The 26,259-nt window shown below is 39.1% G+C and overlaps 1 protein-coding gene across 1 annotated transcript in view; it reads right to left on the bottom strand.

The window, feature by feature from the left end:
• Positions 1 to 26,259, bottom strand: part of ATXN2 (ataxin 2) — a 58,075-nt gene that overhangs the window by 3,521 nt on the left and 28,295 nt on the right. Inside the window, exons 15-24 of the mRNA XM_029912639.1 lie at positions 24,622 to 24,692; positions 23,356 to 23,663; positions 22,734 to 22,797; positions 21,268 to 21,420; positions 17,327 to 17,393; positions 15,445 to 15,629; positions 14,654 to 14,786; positions 10,072 to 10,125; positions 2,568 to 2,713; positions 1,507 to 1,734 (exon numbers count right to left, since the gene is read on the bottom strand). Coding sequence (XP_029768499.1) covers positions 1,507 to 1,734; positions 2,568 to 2,713; positions 10,072 to 10,125; positions 14,654 to 14,786; positions 15,445 to 15,629; positions 17,327 to 17,393; positions 21,268 to 21,420; positions 22,734 to 22,797; positions 23,356 to 23,663; positions 24,622 to 24,692 — 1,409 coding nt within the window. The remainder of the gene's footprint in view (positions 1 to 1,506; positions 1,735 to 2,567; positions 2,714 to 10,071; positions 10,126 to 14,653; positions 14,787 to 15,444; positions 15,630 to 17,326; positions 17,394 to 21,267; positions 21,421 to 22,733; positions 22,798 to 23,355; positions 23,664 to 24,621; positions 24,693 to 26,259) is intronic.

Below are 26,259 nucleotides of genomic sequence, written 5' to 3'. Positions count from 1 at the left end.
GATCAGAGATATAGAAGACTGATTGTGCTCACTAAAAATATCAGAGACTTTAACAGTCATTTAGTTAATTCTGCACTATAAGCAGCTTCTTATTTACTTTAGTCGTTTTTTGTGAAGCCAACAAAGCAAAAAAGGAGCCAGTAAGATTAGACAATTAACTTCCATTTACGGAAAGCGTGCTGGCACACAGGTATGCAATTGTCAGTTACACTTTAGTACAGTTCACCTAGTCCTTTCCATCATGGAAGTGAAAGGATTACCTCTGCTTTTGAGGTTTGGTGCTCTAGGTGTCTATATAGCAGTCACTTGCAATTAGACACATCTGAGGGTCCAAATGCAGGACTTTACGGGGACCCCAAAGGAACTACAAAATCTAGTCAGATACAGAACTACCAAGCTAAGGCAGATCAATATCCCACCTACACCAATATCCTGTTTGAGGCAATGGCCAGATGCTTCGGAGGAAGATAAAAGGCCTTGTAACAAGTTGGCTAAAGAAAGTCAGTTGGGGGGGTTCCTTCACAACACAAGAGCAAGGCAATGGGAGACTCTGAAATTAAAAAGCTACACATTTAGAATGGGTAAAAGGAAATATGGTAAAAGCAACTTTTTTTCCACATCTCCTAATTAACTTGAACAGAGACTGTCCCAGAGATTGAGTGAAAGATTTTAGCAGAATTCAGAAAAGGATTAGATTCCTATTAGATTAACAAGATCTTGAGTTACACTAGTCAGGGTAACATTCAAAGGGAGTATCAACCCTTCTGATTTAAGACATAAAGCAACCACTAACTGCCTGGGGTTAGGAAGTAATATCCTCCACAGGAATGATCCTGCTTAAGTGTCCATTCTTTGATGTACACTTATGTTTCCACTAATCTATGTTTTCTAAATTACATAGTGCCAATCTCTGTTGCAGTGCCTCCTGCAGTGGTCTCTCCACACCTCTAATCACATTCACTGCCCTTCCCTGGACCTGTTTCTATTTTTGCCATATAGGTTTTGAAGTGGGGTGACCAGAACTGAAAACAGGATTCAAGGTCAGCCCACTGAGCTGTCCCCCATAGCCTCAATGGCAATTGAATTGACAACCCATCAATGTACGTGGTTACTCTCTTTCCTTCCCACCTCATTTTAACCTCTGCTGAAGTTCTTCATAATCCTCTCAGGAGTTTCCAAGCACCCCTGAGTATTTCTCATTGAATAGACTTTTTATAAAGATTTGGCTTTGCATTCAAATGTGTTTTAACAAAATACCTTTTCCAAAGCTCTAAGTGGAGCCCCACAGTAGCTATTTTAGACGAAGTGGGTGCAGCAAGATTCTTGAGCACCTGTGGCGCCTCCAGACTGCTAAATTAACGGCACTGTGCAAACAGAAACCTAAGCAACACAGAAAATAGTCGGCCAAGAGAAATGATGTAAAAAGAGGCCACTACCCCATGCGAAGGCGAGATCTTTAAGGCAACAGGACATTCAGTCTTTGGAAGGTTGTTAAAGTTTGTTTACCTGGGGTACATGGGCCATGTGTGGCGGATTGGTATATGCCGGCTGAACATGGGAAGGATGAATAGTGAAGACTGTTTGTTGTGCTGTTGGGAAACTATTTTGTGGAGACTGCGTATTGGAGCCCGGTGTCATGGAAGGTGGGGTTGGAGCAAGACCAGCATGGTACATTGCTGACTGCTGCTGTGGGTTTGCCAGGTGGAGTGCCTGAGCAGCCTGGTGCTGGTGATGCTGCAAAGCAAACAGGAGGAAGAATTAGTGAGTTTCAGGTTTTGGTTCCAGGGGAGAAATGATTAATATTTATTCCATGGAAATAATAATGAATTATTAAAATTCCACTTAATATCAAACATTTTAGAAAGATCTCCCTATATACACTGCACAAATAACACAAAATAAAGTGCCACATTCTGATCCTGTAGGTCTCATTATCCAGGTCTGTTGCACAGGGGGGGAAGTCACTGGAGCCTGCAGACCTGATGTGTTCTCCAGAATTGAGGCTATCATGTAAAAACCAAAAGCCATCTTTCAGTACTTCTGTCTGTGACTAACTTCCACACCATAAATCCACACCTACCGAACTTGCAGCCAGATGCATCAGGGGAGTGACAGTCCTTAATGAATCGCAAATCACTGCTGAGCCACCTGCCCCCCATTCCTTATCAAAAAGGGTCAAATGAGTAACTTCCAATTACTGGACTTCTGTGTGCACAGGGGTGGGGGAAGAACCACCCCCTGCTGTTTACACAAATGTTTTTAAGCCATTGTTCACTATCCTTTACCCTTATTACTATCATCACACATTGGTATAAAGGCAGGCCGACTGCACTTCACTTTGGATTCACATGCAAATCATAAGGAAATGATATTTCCAAGCCACATTATTTCTGGAACACGGGAGTATGAACATAGCCGCTAGAAAAGATTATTTGTCAAGAAGAATACGTTTGGAGCTGCATGAAGAGCAAACCGATGCTGAAGTAATAGACTGGTGCAGTGTTTTCTAAAACAACGGGCTACAAGACATATTCCAAAATGTTTGCTCTCTAGAGTTTTGCTGTTACCTGCACTGGACTGGGAGCAGGGTGGCTTCCAGCATGTTGACTCTGCTGCTGTCCTGTTGGCGTAGCAGAAGGCTGCGGATGAGGAGGGTGTGGATGCAGGGTAGCATTCGGGTGGGCATATTGCTGAGCAAGTGAGCCAGTAGAAACTAGAAGGAAAAGGAGGAAATTGACAAGTGACAAAGAATATACATCTCACCAAATTCACATTGCATATGAGGATTTTACAGCACATCAGGCTACTGTGAATTGGTCTTTATTCCCCTACAAATACTTTATCTTGTAGTTACCTGCACATCTTACCTTGGATCTAAAAATATATATTTGCTTTCATGTAGTTTACATGGTTTTGCAGGAAAGTCAATAAATAACCATAATAAAATAGTTCAGCTTTCCTAGCTTGATTTAATAAAAGATACCGTATACATCAACACACAAAAGCAGTATTTAATCTGCAATTTTAGTCAAACAGATAAGTCTACAAGTGATTTGTAATCAGTTTCTTAAATTTTATAGTTCTGGAAAAAGTAAATTCTCTATTGTACAGAGTTAAATAATTCACAAACATGAATATTTATTCTATTTCCACCATCCATCCACAAAGTCTTTGGCCTTTTACCTGGCTAACCTCACCATGCTACTCTTCTGGAGATTATTCGCAGTACAGTCGGCACACGTATACACGGTGTGCTTGCATGTAAGTTACACAAACACAGCATCCAGAAGAGCCGGGAAACTCTGGCTCTCCGAGAGCCAACCAGCTTTCGTTGAAGTTGGAGCCTTACATCTAGCGCCCACTTCAAGATGCCCTCTTGCATTACCAACATTCCCATTGACTTTTTGATGTTGCTCTAGAACCCTTCATTGCTGGAAATCATGGACTCTGAATTCCACGGCAAGGAAACTGAACACACGTGTCAAGCAGCAGCATTCATTAACTGCAGCACCACAGGCTTAGGGAAATCCTTCTACCGCAAAGTGAAATGTAACAAGAAGTCCCTGCTTGGTCATTCCTATCACATCGGGCTACAAAATGGGCCATGCAGAGTTTGCTCCCGCCCTTTTGTGAAAGGAACAGTAATTTTTAAGAGTAGGCAGCATGAGAAGCCACGCTAAATTGCTTCTAAAAGGTTTTTACTAGAGCACTAAGCAATGAGTTTAAATGAAGCAATAGTCTCCAAAAAATGACTACATGCTTCCTCTATATCTGTAGCTTTTAGATCTTACATGTTTAAGATCATGCACAACCTACCAATCGCTTGTGTATGTGGCTTGCAAAGCTATTACTAATTCAAGCTCACATTCATCTCGGTCCAATACCACATTGCACTGAAGTGGAGACTAGCTTTGCTTCCCACAGTGCTAGAAATGGAATGTCCGAAGGAACCTATCACTTGGGTCCCAGCTCCTGCCTGTATCCTAATTTAACAAGCGATTGTTTTGAGGAACAAACAGGACTATAATTACCTGCTAAATCAGAGAGCTACACATGTAAAGTTCTGTACCGAAGTGCTAAGAACGCCAACATTAGGAGAATCTGAGGGACACATTACATGCACCTCTGCTGCACCTTTCTAGATTTACGAAGCAGTTCATTGGGAAAAAAAAAGGGGGGGGGGCTCCATCTGGGATACAGTTTTAGGGTAGTTAGATTACAGTTAAGGCCACAACCACCCACATATTCATTGCCAGCAATTCTTTTTATACTAGGAAATCCCAGCTCCGAGAGCAAATAGATTTAATTGCTCTAACTTCTATATCAAAACCCGTTACGGTTTCTGAAGCGTAGAACTTCTCTGCACAACACACACAAAAGAATGGCCTTTGATCTGTTCATCCTAAAAAGCAGGGGATTGAAGGCGAGAACATACCAAACATACTGCCATTTGATGAAGTGCAGCACTGTATGCCACAAGGCCTGCACAGAAACTTGCCACTCCATCAAGTGCCTCAGACATCCTCCAATTACTTCTGAGCAAACACCCACTGTCCCAGCCTTTCCCAGTCCAATTTGCTATTACTTCTGTTGCCTTACATTTGCTTAATACTTTACAAAATCCTAAACAGTGACTTTATTCAGCTAGCGGTGAGCTCGCTTCAGTATAAATAATCCTCCTCCTGAAGCCCTCAACCCTTCAAGAACTCACCTCACATGAAAGTGTCATTAACTCTTCATGGACCCTGTGTTTCCAGCACACAGTACAACAGCATTCGCTGATCTCAATGGACAGATGAATCTTGCGAACTACACTGTAAGGCTTTCAATTTGCAAAGTATTCCAAGGGCTACTTTGACCATGACATACTTTTTACAATATTAAGTCTTTACATACCATTAATGATTTTAGTCAGGAGTTGGGTTTTTGGAAGTTCTGACGTTTCTATGCACCTAAACAGGAGTTAGTCTCCAGTGCCACGGTATCCTGTTATGCTTTCAAGCAGAAAAACAGTGACTTCATTTTTAATGTTACCACTTAAATTCCATGTACAGCAGCAGCAAATTTCCATCTAATTTTGTTTTTGTTTTTTCACTGCCTGCAAGCTTTTACGAAAACTGACCTATTTACACATTAGAATTAAAACTCAACTTACTGTTACAATTTCAAGTTTCTCCATTTCATCTCCTTATGAAATTAGTCTTGAGCCAATATTTATATGGCCTATCTCTAGTCGGAGTAATCCCTACAAAAAAGGGACACAGTATCTCTACTTTAACCATAAGGGACTGAGGCACAGATGGATTAAATGGCTTGCCAAATCTAACCTACCTCTCCCAAGTCTGATTCTAGTGCCTCAGCCCCAAGAACTTCTTTCCTTCCTCCTTATTAAAAGTTCCATTCCATTCTTGAGGAGATTTGTTATAAGCATGTACTGGAAGTTGTAGGGTATTCAAGGTTTCCCACATCTATTCTTTATTCATTGGAGGCCCTGAAATAATTTAATTATTATTCCCTAAAACTATTACTGTGCTTCATCTTTTATTTTTTCATAGCTTGAGAGAAGACCCAAATACAAGGTATTCTGAAGCAGGTATCTATATTATGCAAGAAGGCTTCATGTTGAAAAGAACTTGTTATGCAAGTCCAGAACTTACTAGAACATTTTTACATGCAGAAGGAAGTGGGAGAAGAGCAAAACACCAGTTTTCAGTAACTTCTCCTAAAGCAATATGTCCACAGCTTGGCAGAGAATTGAGAGAGTTTTGTTCGTTTAAAATCTAGCATTTACATTTTCCCAGCTGTGTATTTGTTTTCAGAACCTATTCTAGTCAGTTTATATACAGTAACTCCCCACTTAACGTCCTCTAGCTTAACATTCTTTCGATCTTACGTCCCTGCTCAATTACAGAACATGCTCCATTTAAAATTGTGAAATGCTTTGCTCTAACGTCGTTTGGCTGCCTGCTTTGTCCACAGCTGGCAGCCCCCCATCACCTCCTCCCTCCTTCCCCCCCCCCGTGGCAATCAGATGGCTTGTGCTGTTCAGGAGGCAGGGGAGGGAGGGGGAGCCTGCGCGCCGTGTCCTCGCTCCTCCCCCCGCCTCCTGAATGCTGCAAGCCAGCTGATTGCCGCGAGCAGGAGGCAGGGGAGGAGCGAGGACACGGGGTGCAGAGTAAAGGGGGAGGAGGGGGAGGGAAGAGGCGGGTTAAGGGTGGGTGCTTGGGGGAAGGGGTTGCGTGGGTGGGCCGAGAGTTGAGCCCCCCCCGCCCCTGGTGCTTGCAGAGTAGGGGAAGCTGTCGGTGCTGCTGCGCAACATGTTTCTCCTAGCCTACAGCACCTTCAGCCTCCTTGCCTGCCTCACTGTCTCCAGTGCCAGTGGGCTGTGCCTGTGTGGGGTAAGGCGAGGGCACCTCCCAACTATAGTACTGTACTGTATGGCAAAAAAAAAAACTTCCCTGGAACCTAACCCCCCCATTTACATTCATTTTTGGGGGGAAATTGGATTCACTTAACATTGTTTCACTTAAAGTTGCATTTTTCAGGAACATAACTACAATGTTAAGTGAGGAGTTACTGTACTATTATGTACTAAAATGCTCACTCAACTGCTGCTGCAAATATTTTAATAGTAACATTTAAGAAAAACACTCACCTGTTATTTTTCTTGAGGCTTTACCAGATTCCATAAACATCTTACTCAAGAAGACTTCAGGAATAATGGAGCGGATCATTTAAAAACAAATGTATCCACCTTTTCCAATTTATAGTAGAAGTTCAACTTGACCTCAGGAAAATTAACTTTAGGAGTTTTTTTCCCCCACTTATTTCTACAGAATCTCAGTTTCTACAGAGCTGCTGATACCTCATCAATTCAAAAGAGATTCTGATACAGTATTTCACCTTCTAAAGGCCTTTCCTTCCCTTTATTACTAAGGATGTGTGAGAGGAAAAGTCTGAGTTTTATGCGCTGTAACTGTGTGCTCTCACCTAAAGTCAGGTCTTTAACATCACAATCAGATTCCACAGAGATTTAAATTGTGGTGTCACATGATTAATTCAGATGAGTAAGATGCACGAACCCATTAAAGAAGCCTTGCAAAATAGTCATGAAAATTTACCAACCCAGATACAATCTACTCACCTTCATTACGACAACTGATTATAAACAATGTTTTACATGCTCATCCACAGAGTCAATCACCCTAGGTGAGTATTTCCATGCTTATTTCTATAATAAACATGGGAAGAAAAAAATCACTGATAAGAGTAATCAGAAATCATATTACGTTGTCCTTGACATGTCAGCAGTGCCACGGTTTTCCAGCTCTCGTACTAATACAGGATACAGTGGAAGCACATAACTAACAAAGAGTGTTGCAACCTCTGCTCATCTGAGGACTGCTGATAATCATGGTTTGCCTCCAGCAGAAGTCTAAGGCTAGGTCTACACTACCACAGTAAGTCAACCTACACTACGCAACTCCAGCTACGTGAATAACTGGTCGACACCGTGGGGGGTCAACAGGAGAAACTCTCCCATCGACTTACCTTACACTTCTTGTCGAGGGTAGAGTACAGGGGTCAACTGGAGAGCGATCTGCTGTCAATTTGGCAGGTCTTCACTAGACCCGCTAAATCAACCGCCGGTGGATCGATCTCAGAGCCTCGATCCTGACTGTAGTATAGACATAGCCTAAGTCAGAAATGCCTTCTTTCCTTAAGAAGAGCTCTGCAGCACGAAAGCTTTCCTCTTTCACCGACAGAAGTTGGTCCAATTAAAAAAAAAAAAAAAAAAAAAATTTTTACCTCACACACCTTGTCTCTTCTTTCCTAGGAGCACTTCACTTACATCACTTTCTGAACAGGTGGTTTCTTGATATGGGCTATATTATTTATAACTAGACCATCATTTTGATATTGATGCACAGTTAGGACAAGCAATTCCATATTGGATTGGACAAAGATACTATACCAGACAGGGTTTTAATTACTGAATTGAATTCCAACTAAAACAAGAAGGAAAGAGTAACAGTCAAGGTTGCTAACAAGAGCAAAGCAAGAAAGGCGAAAGGCAGCTATTGTAAACCCACAGAAATGGCCGACATTAAAAATCAGAGCAGCACAGATCAGAGACAGCATTACCAACCACTAGCCTAGACTGAAGTCAATCCCTGAACTTCTGACGTTCAAATTTCTCTTGTGGGGAAAAACGGAAACCTGACAATGGACACAGTGGGAACTGTCAGAGGAGTAATGCACGGATACTCAGAACCTACTAGATAGCTTCAGGGTGCTGACTAGTGAAGTGATTCCAGACTATTGCCAGACCCAGTAAGATGGTGAGGATAACTACATTTAAAGACCTCAGTTTGAATGGTAGGAAGCAGAGATATAGCATGTCTTTTTCATGTTATAAACACATACAAAATCATTTTTACACATTTACAGTGGACTCCACTTAAAAGAATATCTATTAAAGGAAGAAACTTGTTAAAGGAATTTCAGTGCACCAAACCAAGATATGCGAACACCCTTAAGTGCTCAAAGTAAGTTTTCAATATACGATCATAGGAAGTCATTCTGTAAAACACATTTTCTGCATGCCAAAATGAAAGCTAGGAAGCCTTTTAAAACCAAAATCTGTTAGGGAACACAAATTACATGATTTATATTGTTCTTCATACGCTCTTGAATGAACTGACTCGCAGGACAGAGGGTGTATGAAACAGATCGCTACTATGAACAGGTATAGAGACACTAACAAGCTTGCTGCAATACAGGAGCAAGTTGAGAGGCCCAGGAATTGCACCTCACCTATCTGTGAAGGGCTAGGGTCTCTGGGGGGATGACCAGAGATTATTCTATGGCCATTCCACTAGGGACCCTACCCCGGCACACCATGGGTTTCTTTCTGAAGCTTCTTCCCCAAGTTTTGTAAAGCCTTCAAATAGAAATTTAACCTCACTCAGCAGATTGTAATTTATTTCTAAGAGAATAAAACATACTCCATTTTGGAATGTGCTGTGTATGGTTACTGGGATCTATTATCAGGAGAGAAATACAGAGGTTATCTGACATATAATTAAGTTGTGAGTCCAATATTCTCCTCTTCAACTCATTTTGCTTAATCTATAATGTCTTTGTTCAGTACCTGGACTATCTGGCACCTTTGTTTGGCAGCAGCTTATCAGTTAATAAAAAAGGCTAGCAGTCATTGTGGTTAAGTATACAGAACCACGTTATATTTGGCCCCGCTCACACACACTGGAGAAAGAGGGTGCAGAGAAACTCCCCCACTCAGCACATTGCTGCAGGACCACATGGATGGCAGCACGCTGAAGCACAAGGACCTGTTAATGTAACTGGTAGTGCTTACCCGGCCAGCGGGAACTCATCTCCACCATATCCCATGAAAGGACACAGGGCTGAGACTAAGCTACACTTTTACAGGAATGACAAGATGTGCTGCTTGCTATGCTCCTTCAGAGGCCCCAGAATAAGAATTCCCGAGTGATCTCTCCCATGACTACTGCGGGGATGCAGAAGGTGCTCTCCTCCCGACAGGACTCAAAATAGAGTTTTATTGCTAGTAAAGTGCTGGAGTTTTTTCCCTTCAGGAATTTGACCAACCTTGAGAAAACTGGAAATCCTATTTTGGGCAGGGATGGGGGAGGAGTGGAGTTCATGGAGATCTTAAGGAGGGTGATGCCTATTTTTTGGTGGTAGACTAGGAAGAAGAAGCTTTAAGTCTTCATCAGTTCAAGATACAGTAGAGGCTAGTTAGATGCAAGACTTCGTTGCACAAAATGAAACAACTTGGCACACAGAAATGTATTTACACAAATCTATTCTATAGACAAGTCACACGTACCTTGTACTTTAGGTTTTGGTGCCCTGTAAATTCATTCATTCAACAACTTTGTTGCTTGAAAAGAGTTTTCCTATATTTTCTATATTTTGGCCTGGTGCAAAGAAAAAATGTTCCCTCAGCATGTCTATTCCTTTAACATCTATTCTTTAAAAATTATTTTCTGTACAATCAAAATTAGTACAAAAAACCCAACTCACTGGCAAAGTAGAAAGAAGGACCTGTCTCCTTGCTGTATGGTATTTTGGGACATGCTGAATTTGGGAGATAGAAAGATAAATTAGCCTCTTGCCATGTGTATACTTCCAATCTTCTGGAAAGGTCGACATTCATTTATTTTTGAAGATTGTACGTTCATGCAGATATCATTTTTGTTTAGTTAACAGGGCTGGATATTTTTACTTAATTTTACAACTGAGTGAAGTTGAAATAAAGTCAGCCCCAATAAGCTCTCCTTTTGAACGGTCACACTGAGGGCTCCACTACTTACTTTAATACAAAAATAAAGATGAACAGATATTGAGCCTCTATTACACTCCAACAATAACCTCAGGTCGAGTTAAAAGAGTTACAATAAAGTAAACAAATAAATAGGCTTTTGTTTTTTCAGCTGTATCACTGAGGTCTTAACAGTTCCAAAAGACACCTTTGGAGATGGTTCACTCTTAATCCCTGGAGACTCCTTGAAATTTATAACATACCCACCATTGTACTATTTAGGATATTAGAACTTACTGCTAGGACAGAAAAACAGATAAGGTTAGAGAGAACACCAGACCAATAAAACATGTGCAGAAGAGAGAGGGAGAGGTCCAAGAACTAGCAAAAGAATAAATAATGTATCTGTGTAAAATCAAAATTTTGTTTTACACAAGTCTTTCACACACACAAGGGAAGTTTTACAGAGGACAGCAATTACCTAAAACATATACAATTTATCCAAACAATAAACTAGTGGCAGTTAATTGTTACAGGAATATATTTGTCCTCACAGCTTGAATTGTCAATAGAAAACTTGATAATTCATGATTACCCATCACTGGATTCTGGAGATAACAAACAGCCCATACCTACCAGAAAGTACAAAGCTTGAGCCATTGTTCTTTAGAACCAATAAACCAATTAGTTCTGTAGGCGTGCCAATCATACATATATTGTTGCTTTGTTTCAGTGCTAAGTGCCTGTTTCAAACTTTTCACACTAAGAATTTATATATGGTTTAAAGGAGCCAACATTTCAAACCTAGAGACAGATCAAGTGAATATCAGTGTCTTTGTGTTAATGATGTCCAGTTTTAGGGTTTATTTGTAGGAGCAAGAGGAAAGAAAGTTGTTTAACATTCTCTCAATGATTTAAGAAAAAACACGGATTTGGGTGTTGCTCCATCATACGTTTAGAAGTAACACTAGTTTATGGTGCCCATATAGTTTAGCTACTTTCCATCTGTTGAAGAACATTCAACTTCAGGAACTGAAATGGTGACAAAATTGTGGCACTCAAGAGCAGTGACAAAGACACCAATCAGATCTCCTGAATTGTCTGTTATTGTAGACATCTAGCAGAAACATTCAATTACACAGCATTAGCTAAATGGGATCTTGAAAACTGCATCATCCTAGCCTTCACTATCCAAAAGATTTAACAGGTATAGAATGTTACATGCGTTTCAGGATTCAGATTCCTCTGCCATGAAGGAAAAAAGTAACTTTCAGCAAATAATCTAATTCTCTTCACTGAACAGTGACTACTGTTTGTCATGATTTTTACTTGCCTCAAACTAATCAGGAAGGTGAAGCTTTCAGAGATTTTACTCACTGATTAAGAAAATGTTAGGAGAATGCTTTAAAAGCAATTAACCCCCGCCTTCCCCCCCAATGCAGTTGTTCTTTCAGACTTCATTCTGCAACACAAGCACTCAGGTAGAACAACAGTCTGATATTAAAGGGAGTGATTCATGCAGGGAATCACTTGATAACACAAAGAAAGCACCCATTAGCTTCAAGGACACAGGGACCTTAATATAGATCATCTTAATAGCAATGGGAAATCCAACAGTGTAAATGAAAAAGCCAGAAGTAAAATCTGAGAACTCACTTGGGCAAATTTATTCTAGAAATTAAAAGCAGTGGCTGTTATTTCTAACTGGGAATAGCATAGTCATATGGAAGTTATTCATCACTAAATATTCCTGAAGAATTAAGTAACATACCCAAATCAGAAGTTTATTTCCAGGATATGTTGGTGTATTCACTATTTGGATGCTATGCATACACTTGAGATTAATAAAATGTGGAGAAAAAAAAATACTGTGCTCTAACGCAAGTGGTTCTAGATACCTGCTTACAGTACTGTCAAAAGTGACTGGGGGAAGCTTAAATATCTAGCGCCTCCTAATGTAAGTGACTGTTAACACATCCAGCAAGTTGCCCTATAGCAATTTACTCCACATGCCGCACATCTATTAAATGCTACAAATAGATACTCAAGCAAACAGCCACATATTGATAAATGGAAGCAGAAGTTTTATTATCCAGAAACAAGGTAGTTATTTGTGGGAAAAGTAACCAAACTAAATGCCACATTTGATTTAAGAATATCCTATTTTTGAGCTACAGCATTAGGAGTCATCTGCTAAATACCTGATGGCAAGTCCAGAAGGCTAAAGATATGGTTTAGCTGATTTATGTTAAGGCAGGCAAAAGATGACATGCCTGAAGATGGTAAGAACATGCTATCATCCAAACATAAGTGCTTCCTTACAAGCCACCTATGATGTAGCACTGGCATCAGACTGGGCTGAGGCAGATTTCTGTGGCAAGCATTTCAAGCATTCAGATATAAAAAGAAGAGAGGGTCAGTAGTTCAGAAAAGCAAACTGATAACCACCCAGAAGAGTTCAGGAAAACATTTAGCTTCTGGCAAGACCAAGTTCTGTAAGAGAAATGCTGCTTGGATTTAGGTAGAAGGACACACCACCACAAAAATCTAGAGTTTTCAGGTTGCTTGTCACACCACCAAAACATGTGTCATTAGATTGTCTGAAATATATACCGATGATGGACTGAAGCTAAAAAACCAACAATATAAAAACTAGAGTTCTATGGTATGTTGGAACATGAGAGAAAAATAATTTGATATATCTGATTAAAGTACACTAATAGATTAAAAAATTGCTCCTATACCATGATTTCAAAGACCTGCCAAATTGTGACAGGTAAGAATGATGTACAACATAAAGTTGCTGGGGAAAGTTGCAATCAACAACCAAATTCCAGAGACTATTTCATATCTAGTTTTATTTAAGATAGGATTTTTTGAGGACTGCCTTTTCACCAGGAAGTCTGAAAGTCTTCAAACAGTCACTCGATCAAGACAGTAATCCCATAAAAAACACAATAAAAGCTCCGTTTACATGAATGTCTCAAAAAACTAAAGATGCACATGAAAGAGCAGAATACTTTAACAAATGTCAACATGGGCCAGTGAGCCTAAAGACCTATTACTTAAACTTTACAAGTTATAGCTGAATTGAAAAGAAAGTATCACATGAAACTTCAGCTGAAATATACTTTTCCTCCAAATCCAGCATCAGAACTTTTTACTGTGATGCTGTCTGCATCTGCATCATTTTTTCCTGAATTAACACACACGAGCAAAGATCAGACTTCGGTATGATATTTCAAGACAGACATGATAGATTCTGTTATCAGAATCTTAACTCTGCATTAAGCTTTAGATTTTTGGGTTTGCAAGTTTTCATAATAGACAGTATTCATCCATAAGGAGAAAAATGCAAAACTTTGTCACCAAAAAAAACATACAAAGGTGTCTAAAGTTACGTGACACCCTTTAGCAGACCCTAGGTCAACATTATGATTGACCTAACAAAATTTCTTCATCAAATACTCAGCCAAAAACTGTTAAATGATCATATTTTCAAGAGATGATCCTTCTGTTTTGATATCTGTGTCAAATCCTAAGCCCCCTTAAAGATCATGGACTGAGTCTTCAGTGACAAGTTCTTGCAGCCAATTTTTCCTTTGGACTACATATTGTTTTAGTGCAGGTTTATGTGGCTTTAGAGATTCTTTGCATTGTATTTCTCAACCGGTATCTCACTTCATGTTTTAACTTAAGTATTTCGGTGAGGTTAGTGCTAGTGAAAAATGCCAGACTGACAACTTTGGAGACTTCTATTTGTTATTGAAATCATATAGCAAGCACTTATACATGAAATGTTCAAAACAGGATTTATATTCTTGGGTTTGCCAAGAAAAGGAGGATCGCCCACACAGAAATTATATTTTCCTCAGATGACAAATCTTAGTATACTGTTAATGTATATTACTAGCATTATTAAAGCAGTGGTTTTATCATGCTAATGTTGTGAGAACTAGAAGTCAAGTTTTGAAACGGAAGTCAGTTTTGTGACAACACTACAGTCCTTGTTATAATGAAGAAACAGTCAAGGACATAGTGTTAACAGCATCAAGAAAAGCCTGTGACAGACTTGCTTAAGCTGGTATTCCTTAGCAGCCTCTCATGCTGGCACATCATCTCCAACACTAGTGTCTTATTAAAACTAGCATACTTGGATCTATTTTCACTCTAATCAAATAACTCAGGTTTGCAATACCTTGCTTATTAGTTTTATGAACCATATTCTGGGTCTATGGTTATAGCTTTCGCTGTGATGCCAATGGTTGAAGCTTGAAATAGTAAATATATCCCTGCACAATGTAACAACATAAAAAGTTACAAATAACACAAAACGTTTCCTACCATACATAGCATGCGTCTGCTCATGCGCACCATACTGTGTTGCTGAAGAAGATACTAAACCAGGCTGTGCATGTGTTGGTGGTGCCATCATTCTAGTGTTACCCTGTATTACAGGGCTATAAACATGAGGATGCTGTGTCCAAAAATAAAAGACAAATCAATTAGTTAAAAAACATGTCTGTACAAAAGTTAAATACACCCTTTAATCAAGCTCGTACAGTGCATGCTTAAAGGCACTTAATGATAATTTGAAAAGCTACAGCTTGCTTTGCACTAGCTACGAGAATTTTTCAAAATATACCTGTCACCATTATCCAGATAACTCCTGTAAACTTAAAATGAGAAATACCTTCCACAAAAGGAAACAAAAGGAACTACTCTGCCGATCTTACGTTGACAAAGGGTCTCTTTAAATTGAACAAAAGACGTTTTACACTATACCATATCCCATCCATCTTACCACACCAACTATTTTAGCAACTGCATCTTTTAAATCTACATCCAATTAATCATTTGAAAGAGATGTTCCACCATGGGATGTAGTTAATGATGAGGTACAAATATTCTGTATTTAAGATTTGTATTTACTATCAAGTGGAAATTAATGTTTGTGGAGGGCTATGATGTGAAGTGCAAAGTATCAATATTTCTGCAGTACTTGAATACTAATTGTAGCAATTACATGATGTAACAGAAGATACAGTACATAGAATTCCAGAATTAAGTCTTAATAATACATCTGTTCCAATACGAATGCAGCAAGAGGCAACCACACACTGAAGGAGTCTTACCTGAGACTGATAATGTGGCACATGTTGCACAAGAGGCTGATTAGGGAACTGTTGAGGACTATAGGTAACATACTGTGTTGAATAGGCTGGTGGTGTAGCTACAATAGGGGGGCCTGCGGCTGAGGCAGGATGCATCATGGTGCTCTGATGATGCTGGTCTTGGCGTTGTTGTGGCATATTTGGTACTACAAAGCAAGGAATATTTCACATTAGGAAGGAGGATCTAAAGTAACCAGGTCTTTCCTGAACATTTTAATTCAAAATTACTGAGCCCAACTAGAATATCCTCACTATCAACTTTAACCATGGTCTGTAGAAGTACATTACACGGGTATGATTCTGAAGAGGAAAGATAAGCGGAGTTTGTAAATTAATTGAAAAATCTTTCTAAATGCAAAGAGGTAGTTTCATCAGTACAAAATGGAGCTTTCAGTGCAGGGGATTTAAATACAAGCAGCTCTACATGAACCTGATTGTTGAAGAGAAATGTGTATGGCTCCAGGTTCACAAAACTGAAATTGCTACCAAAGGGACTCTAAAGGAAGCTGTTCAGAACAGAAGAACTGTTTTATAGAGGAAAGTAACTCTTAACACATACAAGAAAACACTTGCATATTATCAAGCGACCACCTCATCTGTCAAACAAGAGCAGGAAAGAAAAAACTACGCTAGTGGCCACTGAACCTTAGTGAAGGCACGTGCACAATTTTTCATTAGTGGAGCTAAACTCTTACCTAGCACTGCAAAGAAGTCCTGACTGCTACAAGCAGAGACTGCATCTAGTCTAAATACGCACTGTAAGAGCTTGAACACTCACACATTCTACATAGCCTTGGATCTCTTAGAAATAGGAGCATGGTTGACTTAAAAAAAACCTCAAATATATATTTGGTAAAATCAGTATTACCAACCCCAAGTGGTCAGAAATCATACTTAATAAACAAAACACATTTTGGGTTTTGATTTAGCTTCTGGGGTTTTTGTTTGTTTCATTTTCAGGCTTTTCTCCACAATCATTAGGGCAATAAACTTGATTTTTTTAATCAAAGCAGAGATGCTCACGTGATCAACTGCCTCCAGGAGCTGGGACTTTAAGAGCGCCACCAAATTTCCAAGAGTTGTCAACATTATAGAATTAGAGTATTATCTAAAACATAGCTATAACAACAAAGACAGTTCCTGCCTTCCGTTCACTTGATGTGTATTAAGAAATGCAGACAATGCACTTAGCCATACATGCACACCAAATTTTCCAGTTTATCTAGCAAAGCTTTCACTCATTGGAGAACAGTATCTAGCCATAAAAGTATTATGTTAAATCACTTCTGTTATTTAGGTGCAAGAGGGATGAAAAGGGACAGTGAGATACAAGGACTAGCAGCAAACCATTCTAAATAGTGCTCCAGTAGAACAAGGAGGGAAGAAAATAACCCCTTTCCACCAGAGCAGTGGAGAACTTAGTGGAAGGAGTACCATATACAGAAAACATTCTACTAAGGTGTAGCTCAGTGCTCTGCTGCAAATTGCTAGAAAGAATCCCTCTTTAACAATGTCAACTAACAGCGTTTAGGACAACATTAGTGATTGAAACAGTCAGCTATTAAAGAATTCAAAAGATTTGTAAACATTTTTAAATTTGGTTATCCTGTACTGAATTCAAAGACAAGCAATTCTCCTGTAATCAAGCTTACAGCATTTTTTTTTTTAAACACAAAAGCAATGTATTTATCTTTTGCATTGTGATTTTCAAGTATTTGTACCAATTTAAAATACATTGATATTAAAGGACATAAATTAACATGAACTGGATAAAAATGTGCATGTCTGTTACCCTATTCATGCTACATGCAGTCCAAAACCAAACAGGCAGTATTATTCTCACCTTTACCTGCTCTATAGGTCTTGGCTTGGTTCACTGGCATGGGAGTCATGGGAATAGGATACAAAGGCTGAAACAAAAGAGAACTCAGTGAAGTTATGGTATGTTTTTGGACAGGTTTTAAATATATGAGCTTTAGAATTTTTACTCCTGAATCTAACAATACTGTTCATAACCACCCTGAAATTAGAAATGTTCTTAGTTTTTTTCCTAAGAGCAACTGTACAGTTTTTATTCCCATAATGGGATAAGACAAATGATTATATTAACAGCCTGGGAAGGACAGTGCTTCCCTACTATGTAGGTCTCCATTGCGATGTTAACCCTGAAATAAAAGCTAGCGTACCCTAGTTTTCCAGCTCTATTTATAAACTTGTTAGGAGGCTACAGGTAGGTGATCACTGTTCTCTATACTACACTCACCTACCCAACACAGAAGAGTATGAAGATGCCAAGGACGACTTGTAAATAGCACCTTCTTACTCAGAACTAGTCCCTGCATGTATCCAGAGTACATCTGGATCTGCTGATTTTAGTACACGCTTATTTTTCTTGCTGTCTTTTACTTGTTACGACAGCAGAGCCAACACAGGTGCTGAAGAGTGAGCTGGATCCTATTCGGTCTCATTGATGACTCAAGTTGTAACAATTTCATATACAGAACCAGATTCTGCACTGTTACATGTCTGAGGTGGTTCAGCAATGGTGATGAGGCATGAGCCAGAAAGAACCCAGCTTCATTTCCATATTCCAGGTTGAGTTTGTAGGACAGATGATTGGAAAAATATCTTTATACTTGTGGACCAAAAACATTTCCTCTGGAGTCAAGGAGGCACAATATAGGCCCAAGTTTTGAGGTCTAGGAGCCTAACTTTAGGACCCAAGTGCTGCCTGATTTTTCAGAGCTTCTTTTAATGTAAGTGGGTGGTATTTTACACCTCGGAAAACCAATTGTTTTACCAGCTGTTTAAATGTATAAATTTTAAGGCCAGAAGAGACCATCATCTAGTCTAAACCTCTATATAACGAAGGCCAGAGAATTTCACATTGCCACCCTCTGCATTAAGCCCACTAATCTGCATGTACCTAAAGTATTCTTCCAGAAAGGCATCTACCACTTTTGATTTGGAAATATCAAGAGATGGCGAATCCACCACTTCGTTGATAGTTTGTTCCAATGGTTAAAAATGTCTGCCTTATTTTTAATTTGAATTTGTCTGGCTTTAGCATCCAACCATTGGCTTTTGTTCCACCTTTCTCTGCTAGACTGAAGAGCCATTTAGTACCTGTTATTGTCTCCTTATGGAGATCCTTATACATTGCAATCAAGTCACTTCTCAATTTTTTATTTTTTATTTTTTAAATAAGCTTAACAGATTGTGCTCTAAGTCTCTCACTGTAAAAGCATTTTCTCCATCACTCAAAAAGTTTGTGGGGCTCTTTTCTGTACCCATGCTAATTTTTCAACATATTAAGGATCATATTAGCCCTTTTTGACACATCACCACACTGGGAGCTCATGTTCAGTTGCTTGTCCATTATGACCCCTAAGTCCTTTTCAGAGTCACAGCTTTCCAAGATACAGTCCCCTATTCTGCAAGTAGGGCCTGCATTCTTTGTTCCTAGATGTATGACCATGCATTTGGCTATATTAAAATGCATTGTCTACATGGGCCCATCTTATCAATCAGTCCAAATTGCATCATATGCGCCCTGGACTCATTCCTTATTTACCACTCTGCCAATCTGTGTCGTATGCAAGTTTTATCATCAGCACAGATTTTATATTTACTCCAATATTTTTATTAATGATCTGGAACAGCATCAGGCCCAGGCCTAGTACTGATCCCTGCAGACCCCACTTGAATGCCTCCATGTGATTTAAAAGACAGACAAGTTGGGTGAGGTGGTATCTTTTATTGGGCCAACTTCTGTTGGTAAGAGACAAGTTTTTCAGCTCCACAGAACTCCTCATCCACCTTGCGTCTCATATCCTGGGACCAACACTGCAAACAATACATGATTTGTAATGCAGCAGAGACCATATTCCCCAATCAGGCACGTGTTTCCAGACATATGGGAAAACAATACACCATCCCTGCCCAGAGTGGTTTGCAATCGGTACCAAACTTTCAGCACTCAAGTTAGAAAGCTTTGTCCAGGGAACCTCTCGTTGCCATTTCCTCAGCCACTGCAGACTACAACTGCAATTTTAGCTTATGCAGAATGAATATTAAAGAAGCTACTAGACTGAACTATGAAGTGACTAGATTTAGAGAGGTTTCCAATGACTCTTTGGAGCCTTTTTTAAACTGTACAAGTAACTATTTTTCCAGCATCTGAGATTAATTTTTTAGGATTTGTCTGAGACCGTATTAATTTATTTATTACCTGTGAATTTTAGGTTTTATATTTAAACACTTAAACAATAAATCACTGCAGACACTACATAGGCAACTGATACAAAAAAGAAAAAAAGGACATAGAAAAGGAGCAGTGAAGTACATTTAATTTTAAGATGACACAGTCAAACAGATTGTTTTAGTGATTAGAATGTTGTACCTTACTTGAGTCTCAGTAAAAAAGATCTTAAAGACTGGTTGGAAAGCTATTGCATAATTAATTTGAATTTAAAACTTTATGCTGCTATATTAGCATTTTAATTTTCTTTTATGTGACATCACTGAAAAGCTATTACCATTCAAAGGGTAATAGTGTATATTATTTAGTAGTTACCAAAAATAACCCTATCACATTCTAGTTACAGAGGATGAACAGCTATGCTAAGAGAAAATGTGCTGCAGCATTTTGCGTGTTTGATGGTTTTTTGTCCTAGACTAGAGTTTCATGGTATCAATATTTGAAAAGCTCACAGTCTTACCTACTACAGGCTATTTGTCAGCCAGGAATTTGTGTAGATTCAAAACAGTGGGATCTAACTTGCATTTGGGAAGCTATCAGATACAGTATAGGCACCCTTCGTTTAACATTTCAGAAGGATAGCTTCAACATTACTGCAGTAATCCTTTTTTCTCTCATTCTCCCAAAAAATATTTAATTGGAAAGACTATTAGTTGAGTCTTTATATTGTGACTAAAAACACTAAATTTTGGCAAGGGACCAGAAGATTAATAAATGTTCTAGGCTTGTAAGCACAGCTCAAGTTTCCAATTGCCTAATACATAGCATTCTATTATAGCTACTATTATTAAGTCTGCATGTCCGAACATCTACAGACCACATGTAGAAATCATAGAATTGTAGGATTGGAAGGGACCTCGAGAGGTCATCTAGTCCAGTCCCCTGCACTCATGGCAGGATTAAATATTATCTAGACCATCCATGACAGATGTTTGTCTAACCTGCTCTTAAAAATTTCCAATAAACCACTCTTGAGGCTAGTAGTGATTGGATGTGCTACTCTGAACAACATCTACAATAGAAAGTTTATGGATCGGATTTACGGCCAAATGCAGCACTTCAAGCTTTCTATCATATAGGATGTAGCCTCTACAATGACAGAGGCTGGAATTTAGAGTGCTAGACAACTATGTATTTGGTAGCCTGAGGCACAAAACTCAGCGCTATCTTCACTAGTATTTGGGCAAGTGAAAGCATGAGGGTAGGCCTGTATATATGAACTGAAGTCCCTTCAAAACCCACTTCTGCAAATAACACCTATAAGAAATCAAGCAATATATCAGTTACGCTCAGAGGCAATTGGGGAAGTTTTCTATTTTTTAGTTGCTTACATAAATATTAAACATACATCTGAATAATGGCGTAAATATTGATCACAGAGCACATCTATCCCTGTACAGCACCTGGCACAACCGGGCACTAACAGCTTACTTCTGATTTTAAGTCCCACCTCCTATTAATCATCATCTTAAATGTGCCAAGAATATTATATTTAGTTAAGCTGTTAGACAAATCTATTTTACCTGCACGCCTGGGCTCACTGGGACCGGGTACATCATATTTGGTGCAAAACAAACAGGCTGAGTATACACAGGAGTTGGCTGTTGATGACCCACCATAGAAGGGCTAGGCTGAGCTTGTGGACGAGGTGAGGTTGGTGTAGTAGAAGGCTTGGGCTACAAATAAATGAAACAGTTCACTCTGTGTCAGTGCACAGTTCACTCATGTATACCATGTATGCCAGTTTTACCTATGCTCAGAGTTTGCTCATTGCAGTCAGATAGGAATGGAACAGGTTGTGCTTCTTTAAAGACAGGCATTTAAAACATGTAAATTCTTTTCATTTGATTGCATGGTGAAGTTAAAAAGACAAAGAAGAAAAGTTTATCAAGATTTTAAGACTCTGAAGGCTAGTGCTAGAGTTAGTGTTTTCTGACTCAAAGTACTTCAAAGCAGAAAGGCTTGCTCCTTGAGCAGAGGAGGAGAGCACTACAGAAATGGCACACTGCTGGTGGGGAAGGGGAAGGCAAGGGCAAGGGCTAAGAGCACATTTCCTAGCAGCAGCAGTTTTCAAAGATGCCGCAGACCCTCCTTGTGGTAGACCGGATGTAACATTCACAGCTGCTGTTTCCTCACTAGGAGGAGGAAACTTTTCAAGGGAAAGGTGGACTGGCTTTGGACCCCCTGGCAACAGCTCCAGGTAGAATATTGTTGTCAGTCAAGACCAAAATCTTGAAAGCCTTCCTAGAGGGCTTGTGACTATCTGTGAATAAGTTCCATTAAGTTAAATACGGTCATTAGAGTTCAGAAGAATGTAATTAAGAACCAGTTTAAACAATGGGTGAGGGAGGGGATGTGAGGATATGTGGTGAAGATCTGAAGGAAATATAATATGGCCTCCCAAATGGTCACTCAGACCTGGTATCGAAGACAGCCTTTTTTATTAAATAAAATAGTACTCCACATTTGGTGTAGTCTGTTGTTTACTGAAATATAGTGAACCCCTTTCAAAATGTGTTATGGTTTGATGTACCAAACTGCTGTTCTTAAAAACCCTGAGAATTAATCTGGTACACTGTTAAATTATGAAGGAGAATTGGTCAGAGTCACAAAGGGTATGTCTACACTTCAAACGCCAGAGCAGCACTGCTTTAGCGCTTCAGCGTAGACACTACTTACACCAATGGGAGGGGCTCTCTCATTGGCATAGGTAATCTACCTCCCTGAGAGACAGTAGCACTGTCTTCTACACCAGGGGTTGGGTTAGCACAGCTACATCTCTCAGGTGTGTGGATTTTTTTTTTTTTACAGCCCTGAAAAACATAGCTATGTCAATGTAAATTCCCAGTGTAGACCAGCCCTCAGACTCAACTAGCAGAATACAGCGTACTTGACCCAAGTGTACAAAGAAAAACAATATTACTGTGCAATTACTTGAGAGGTTGTATGTCACCACATGCAATATCGCTTAATACAACTATCAACTTACTTGAGCAAAAGATCGAGGGTTGAACTCCTTTGCATTGGGATTAAGTGTTGATTTCCTAACTTGCCTACACACAAAAACACAAAGGATTTAAAGTTCAGAGATATTCCTTCACAAACATTTCCCCTGAAGTCTTCCACAGTTCAACTGTTAGAGTTATTAAAATCCCATCACAACATAAAAATATTGTCAGATTAGGTTTACAACTGAGAAGACTTATGGGAAACACGGCTAATCACACTATATGGAAAGAAAAAGGAAAAAGTCATCTACTACACTTATTTCTACAAAGCACATTTTTGATGGTGCTTAGTCTGATTGACAAAGGGACAGCGTTTAGCCAAATGAGTGCAGGATTAGGTAGCAGGAGGACCAGAGTTCTAGCTCGGCCACCAACCTGCAGCGTGTCTTTGGCCAAGTCATTTAACTTCTGCCTCAATTTCCCCATTTGTAAAACGCAGATGTTTACCCACCTAACTCAGAGGCGTTGTGAAGATTAATTCATTAATGTAAAGTCCTATATAAATACTAAGAGTTAATTTTTTCAAACAGTAGCTCTCCCCTTTGCAGGGGATTCTAAAAACAGAACACACCTGACTTGCTTATTAAGAACACAATTACTTACTCAGAGGTATCTTTCTTCTCTTCTTTATCCTCTTTATCTTGTTTACTTCCAGGTCCAGATGTCTGTACACCCTGAGAGGTTACCTCTGGCCCTCGCTTCTGCTCAGAGCTACTACTAGTTGATGGAGAAATACTGGGACTATTCGATTTGCTACTGCCACTGTTAGAGTTCGCATTACTGCTGGTTTCAATGACAGATTCTTTAGAGTTTGATTCTGTTTTCTCTTTAATCACATCTCTGGATTTTTCACCTTCTCGATTTTTGTTTAGCAGTTGATCCACAGTCTCTGGGGTGGAACTTGGCTGTAACTGAAAGCACCAACAGTTAACACTTTTGATAAATATCATCCCTATGCAGGGATACAGAAAACACATGAATTACTACCAACAATACTTATGCAATCAAAAAGGAAAATTTCCATAAACTGTTCAGCTGTAGGAACCTGAAATTATTTTAACAGAAGATGCAGGTTTCATCACTAAAAACAGAAATAAGCACACATATGTGATGGGTCTATAAACTTAAGGAGGCTTAGATGAAAGAACAAATTTGATGGGATTGAAGAAGTTTCCTTTTCATTTTCTAATGAAGGTACAAATCACAGCAACAACTAAGAAGTACTAGACACTATTCAATACAATGTAACAGTAACACTTAATGATGAGATAGCAATTTAAGAAGCCATTTTTGCCCCCAGATAGCTAAAAGGTTCAATTAAATGTTTTAAGTTAGGCAAACTATTAGATATATTATGGCATAGCTGCTTTTGAGATTTAGAGGTTCTCTGGGAGGGAAGATGTGCAACATAGCTACATCACAGTTAATTATACGTGCCCCAAGTGCTCTAGCTATTTACAGTGAGACACAAAAGGGTTCCAACTAGTGTTCCAATAGACAGTATCTAAATTATAATTTTTACTTATCCATCTTGGGGAGGGGGGGGGAGTCGGCTTATAAACGAACCGGCTTATGATCAAGTATATACGGTAGAATCTGCATTTTACATATGCTCAATAGTCTGAGACACCTAAGTACCACATACAGATTAAGGAGAGTCAGCACTGACTGTTTATATTGGCTTGTGTCACGATCTTATATGAATATGTTTGTTTGAATGACATTCTAATATGTACTCATTAATTTAAGGGCCTATTTTCCTATTGATAAATATGCTCAACTCCTTAACTGAAAATATAGATGCACATCAAAGGAAAAGGACGGTATAAAACTCTCTTTTTAGTCAACACCCACATGAAAGACACTTACCCTAAAGTCGTTCTTAAATTTCTTTAAATCATCAATCTGTTTTCTGTGTTCTGAAACAACTGAAGATACACCTGCCGAACATAATATACACATGAAAAATCCAAACTCCTACTCCACATAAAACAAAACTTATAATAACTGGAGTCATGTCAGTAACACAAATATCATGTTTCCAAGAATGAAAGAAAGATAATGCCTTTGATTTGGAAAGTTGTTGTTACTCCAACGGGAGCAAACATTCAGTGGCAATTCTAATCCAAATCACTGCATAAGAGAAATTGAAAAGCTCTAAGGGCTGAACTGATTGATCAGTTATCTAAGTGCTCCCTTCAATACATTACACTTTGGGGATTTTAAGTTACATTTTGTGCTTTATCTGCAGAGATACTTAAATTTAGTTACAATGCAGCCTCCAGAATCTTGAGCTGTACTAAAGAGGAAAGATCCAGTAATGTATCAACCTCCTACCCACGTTTCTAAACAAAGCAGAGAGAGAAGTAGAAGCAGCTCTGTATCTCAAGAAACTGCAGCCACTCACTCCTGTTTCCCCAAACTGAAGCAGTCTCGTTCGATTCTGCTTTTCCCACTCTCAAATTAGTTGTGTGAGAGCCATGGCTTTTAAACCATTTGAAGTACAGGGCTGTTAATCTTTTTATGGAGACCACACAAAAAAAAAAAAAAAAAAACAGGTTCTGTGCTTTATATTACTAGAACCCTACAAAAGAATGACAGCAGGCCATAATTCACAATAAGGAACACACACACACACACACACACACACACACACACGTAATACAACATCAAGTTACAAATTTAAAATAAACAAGGAAATGCAAGTGTTCTAACTTTAATACAAAACAATTTGGCCTAATTAGTAATTCAAAGTACAACCTGTGTGCAAGTTAACTACAAAAACTATTGCTGACTGAATAATTGACTAGGTCAATGAATTTTTCTGAATAACCATTAGTTGTTAATTTTTCCATTCACGTTATTCAGCCATTTCTAGGAAACATAACTTCTGCATTTCATATTTTAAATTTGCAACATTAATGTAGATCTTTGTGCTTATTTTCTTCTTAAAAAAAAAAAAAAAAAAAAAACTCAGCTGCTTCATTGTAGCTATACAGTTTTACACAACTCCACAAACTGCATTCTTAAACACACAAAAATCCTTACCCCTGAAACCAGGGTTATTTTTTGGCAGATCCATACGTTTTTGCTACACCACACTCTAGATACAGGAAAACCTAGATGTAGAGCTAAGGAACTCTGCAATGCACTCTGTCAGACGCCAATGCAATAATATAACCTTAAAGTTTACATTGCATATGGCCAGAAACATTAAAATGTTAAGACTAGAGACTAAACTGAAAAAAAAATTAATAATCACAGAATATCAGGGTTGGAAGAGACCTCAGGAGGTCATCTAGTCCAACCCCCTGCTCAAAGCAGGACTAATCCCGAGATAGATTTTTGCCCCAGATCCCTAAATGGCCCCCTCAAGGATTGAACTCACAACCCTGGGTTTAGCAGGCCAATGCTCAAACCACTGAGCTATCCCTCCCCCCCATAGAAGATTTTTTGAGACCTATGAGCAACTATGGAGCAGGTTATAAAGAAACCTGAATCAAAACC

This window comes from Terrapene carolina, unplaced genomic scaffold, assembly GCF_002925995.2.
Source record: "Terrapene carolina triunguis isolate 2854851 unplaced genomic scaffold, T_m_triunguis-2.0 Scaffold234, whole genome shotgun sequence".
In the NCBI taxonomy this organism is placed as follows: domain Eukaryota; kingdom Metazoa; phylum Chordata; order Testudines; family Emydidae; genus Terrapene; species Terrapene triunguis.
Note: the sequence above shows the minus strand (reverse complement) of the source record. Positions and strands in the feature narration are given on the sequence as shown.